Source organism: Populus nigra, chromosome 14 (assembly GCF_951802175.1).
Source record: "Populus nigra chromosome 14, ddPopNigr1.1, whole genome shotgun sequence".
Classification (NCBI taxonomy): domain Eukaryota; kingdom Viridiplantae; phylum Streptophyta; class Magnoliopsida; order Malpighiales; family Salicaceae; genus Populus; species Populus nigra.
In genome coordinates this window covers 1104341-1108909 of record NC_084865.1, presented here as the reverse complement: position 1 = coordinate 1108909, position 4569 = coordinate 1104341, and the positions used below count along the sequence as shown (strand labels likewise).

Sequence of the window (4569 nt, the reverse complement as noted above, 5' to 3'; positions counted from 1 at the left end):
TGGAACCAAAGGATTTCAAAGTGATGAAGTTCTTTGAAAATGGGAATATTCTGGTCTCGGTTGGCTACAAACTAAGGTTGTATAATCGTGAAAGAAAATGTTATGAAATGCTGGAAGCTACAAAGGATAAATCCATTGTTGTAATATCTCTCACTCCAAGCTTTGTTTCAATCAAAGATTTGGTGGCAGGAGAGATCGCAAACTATGGAATGAGAGAGACAATCAGCTGAAAAATTAACTTGCAATACATGGCATAGAAAATTTCTATTGAATGAAATCTTGTTTGATAGAGTGCTTTGAATTTTGTCCATCATGCACGTTGATCATCGTATCATACTACAGGAAAGCTGGAACTGAAAGGGGTCAAATGCATATCTTCAATTGAAGAAAGTAGGGCCGGTAGATTGCTACCAATCCAATTAACCCTACTCCTTTGCAAACGAAGAAATTAAAATCAGTGTTGAAGTAATACTCTATATAATCTGCTCAATAACCATACAAGAGTATTTTGTTTCATATAATCTCTACGAATCAAAGAGTATTATTTAAAGGATGAAGCAGCAGCAGCATTAGCATTGGGTTAGCTATTGGTAGCAAATGAGTGGATATAAGTAGGTAAGTTTTACGAATCAGGAAAATATTTTATCCATTACTAGCGAAATCAAGAAATTCTACTTGATAGGGTTTTTTAACAAATTCTTGCAGTGGAGCTTCTATGTCTTGGCTTTTTTTTCCCACTCTTTTTGGTTCCCTCTTTTCCTGACTTTCTGATCTTGTCTGTTGTTTCTCTATTTGCTGGTTGTGTAGCCTTAATTAGCTCTGTCATGATATAGCTCCCAGTTGTCTTCAGTTTTCTCCTTGCTTCATCTATCATTTATTGTCTACTTATCGAAATAACCTCATTGGTCTCCATTAATCTGAAACTAAACATGGTCTAATCCTTGACTCCCCACCATTTTTTTACCTCAAAAGCTAGGTTAAGCAGAAAGCAAACAGAGAGAACCAAAGAATTCATTCTAGCCACTGGAATCCTAAATCAGTTAAAACTTATTTCTTTGTTTTCCTTATTATCTTTATTTATTTACTATTAGAAATGCATTATCTTTATCTATTATTATTAGAAATTGCATGAACACCGATAGTTAAAAGGATGAACCAACTCTTAGAAATCATAAAAGAACATAAAGGAGGTAGGATAGGTAGTTGGTCAGATCTCGTATATATGGATAGAACATGGATGATAGTTGGAGTCGACAACGTACGCTCCTAGTGTTCTTTCATCTAAGATCCCTGAGAAAAGGATAAAGTTGGCCCTTGCTAACCTCTTGCATTTACCATGAATTACTGCCTTTTCTTCTTCGGTTGCCGGAAAAAAAGGATTATAATCTGTCAGCAACTCAGAATGCAAGATGATATATGGTCTATCGTATCAAGTTCTTCTATAGCTGAACAACGTAATTAAATTCACAATCAGAGCAAAGAGAGCAATAAGCTACAATGGCTTTGATGAAATAACATCAAACTGAAAAACATGATTATAGTCAGGAAATCAACAAATAATTTGAATTAAAACTAAGGAAAAAAACTAGAAGCAACAGCAGTGATGCCTAGCAGCTTTTCTTTTCAAACTAGCGTACGTGTAATCCTACTTGATGTATCGCAGGCTAATTTTTCAGTGGATCGATTGTCTTCATCTCTCATTCGATAGTTTCCGATCCCTCCGGCCATGATCTCTTTAATAGAAGCGAAGGTCGGAGTATGAGACATTGCATAAAGAAAAGATATAACCTCAGCATCTTCCACCCTTTCATAACATTTTCTTTCAGCATCATAAAACCATAGGTAGTAGTCAACCAAGAACAGAATATTCCTATTTTCAAAGAACTTGATCACCTTGAAATCCCTTGGTTCCCAGAAAGGCATACGGTGCTCTATAACCAGCATTTCAGCCCAAGAATCCTCAACACCATAATCTTTCATTACCCATAGATTAATACAATCATCACAAGGCAAGTAACTAAAATAAGAACAGTAGAGGGAGTCCCCAAGAACCCCAAGATCTGCATATTGATAACAATAACCATAGACATGATCTATTGGAGGAACCGGCAATACGAATGTTCTGAATTGCTCACTCTCAAAATTGAAAGAGTATATAATATTTGTACGGTCATAATCGTCGTCGATATCGATAATCCAATGAAAAGATCCATTAACAAATGCATTGAAAGATCTCCAACAATATTTACGCCAATCATTATACTGCGGAACGATCCCAATGCTTCTCCAAGTATCAGTTCCAAGGCCTCTTGGTGTTGCATTATCATTAAATATAATAGTCTCAGCTCTAAACGTATATGTCTCAGCATGCAAAATACTGTCTTCCCTTGTTGAGAAAATTCTAATAGCCTTAAATTGATCTGTGCTCGAACTAAATCCAAGTCCACACATATTCGTTTTACAGTACTTATCATATTCAAGTTGCGGCAGATGCACAAACTCACCTGTAATAGGGTTTGATACGCACAAAATACGATCAAAATTGAATCGTGTCAAGCATAAACAAACCAAGCCGTTGCATGAATTGACAAAGTCGACGGTGAAATCAGGCTCCAACGCCCAAGTTCTTGCCAGATTAAAGTGGCTAAACTCTCCAAATTCAAGCCAGTAAATATCTCTTTCGAAATATGATCCCGTGAATTTAGTTCCCAAACAAAGAATGAGGTTATTATTAGCACTTCCATGTTGATGGAGTAGGGCAAAACTAGGGTTTGTAAGAATATGTTTCCATGACTTGCAAACGTCCCTGCAACTTTTAAGAGTAGAGATGGTGGCTTTGGAGAAGATTGTTTCAAGGATATGATTCGGCAGGTTTGATATATAGCAGGACATTGTTTTCAGATGCTGCTGGTTGTCTTTGATTGAAATCTTTCGCGATGGGAAAGAAAGAAGCAGAGTGGTGAAAGAAATACTTGGAATAGTGAAAAGGCAGCAGCTATGTGTTGAAAAACTTAGGTAGGTAGTAGATCATAAGAAAAAAACCTGGCTGCCCGATTTATACCAGTACTATACCTAAATCCTAATAGGAAAAGAATCGTTACGTGCATGGAGAATACAATTCACTTAGCATTAGAATTTCTAAATTAAATAACCAAAATAAGATTAAAAAAAATAGAGATAATTACAAAAACCATCCAAGGGCCTAGGCTTTGCTGCAAAGTGAAAGTAGCGAGATTCTCCTTGACACTCAAGCCAAGGGATATACTTCTCTCTACACAATGAAATATTGTTAATGTATCGATTAATACTGAAAAACAGTGGGTTTTACGAAAAAATAATAATTACATGGAATAAACGGAGGAGATTTTGAGAGACCATTGAAGGTCACCATCTCACATTCATTATACGTCCTGGGTATGAAAGAAAACAAAAAGCTTTGTCGAAGAGCGTGAAGGAGGTGAATCTATATATATATTTTCTTGCAGGATCTCTCAAGTTTTTTTCCTTCTTTAGTTTTATAGGTATATCTTTGGACCAGCTTACTTTCCCCTACTGAAACTAATGAAGTTCACCTTTCACGTTTGATAAGAAACAGGCCATCCACAAGGAGACTAGAGATTCATGAAGTTTTTACCTCTCAATCAAGCTAAAACAAGAATCGGAGATTTTCGGTCCGGTGGCCTGAGATTTGAACCCTGGTAGCTGATACTGTTCTTTCCAATTGTTTTCGTTTTCTAGCTTTTTATTATTAAGAGTTCAATGACCTTGAACTCACTGCTCTTCTTCCCTGAATACACCTATATATGTTGTCTACTTTTGATTACTTTGGTAGTTGCGGTAGAATTATCATGGCACATCGACAGGAGTAAGCAAGTAACAACACTAACAACAATCTGGCTGAAGGTGAAATCCAGAGCGAAATTAAGAAATTCTACTTGCTAGGACTTTTCATCAGATTCTTACGTTGGAGCTTCTATGTCTTGGCTCCTTTTTTTCCCTCCTTTTCTTTTATGGTTCCCTCTTTTCCTGACTTTCTGGTCCTCTGTATTGTTTCTCTGTTTGCTGGCTGTGCAGCCTTAGCTCTGTCAGGTCAGGAAACCCTCATGATATAGCTCTAGTTGTTTTCAGGTTTCTCCTTGCTGCATCTATCTCTTATTGTCTAGTTATGGAAATGAACCAGAAAATAGCCTCACTGGTTTCCATTTATCTGAAACTAAACATGGTCTAATCCTCAAAATGTTACTAATTAAACTTGTTTACCAAAATTAAGTACATAAAGTCAGTGCTATAATAAATCAACATGAAAGTTAGTAGTGTTATGGAATTAGTGTTAGTGTTAATGAGTCAAATATAATGCATGAATTTTGATAATAAAAGGTGTGAGAGTACTAATAATAATTAGTGTCTTGTATTCCATCAAAAACATGTGTGTGTTAGCAGAATCTCTTGTGAGTGTTTGACAAATTTACTTGCAGATTCTGGTTCTCTCTGTGAGTGTTTGATCAATTTAGGTCAAGCTGAAGGAAACAGAGAGAACCAGAGAATTCATTCTCGCCAATGGAATGCTAA

General features: G+C 36.2%; 1 protein-coding gene across 1 annotated transcript; it reads right to left on the bottom strand.

Annotated features, from left to right (window-relative positions):
- Positions 1–1623: 1623 nt before the first annotated feature.
- Positions 1624–2451, bottom strand: LOC133673259 (F-box protein At3g07870-like). Its single transcript, XM_062094004.1, has one exon. It carries the CDS (start codon positions 2449–2451, stop codon positions 1624–1626), a length of 828 nt encoding a protein of 275 aa, XP_061949988.1.
- Positions 2452–4569: the final 2118 nt, after the last annotated feature.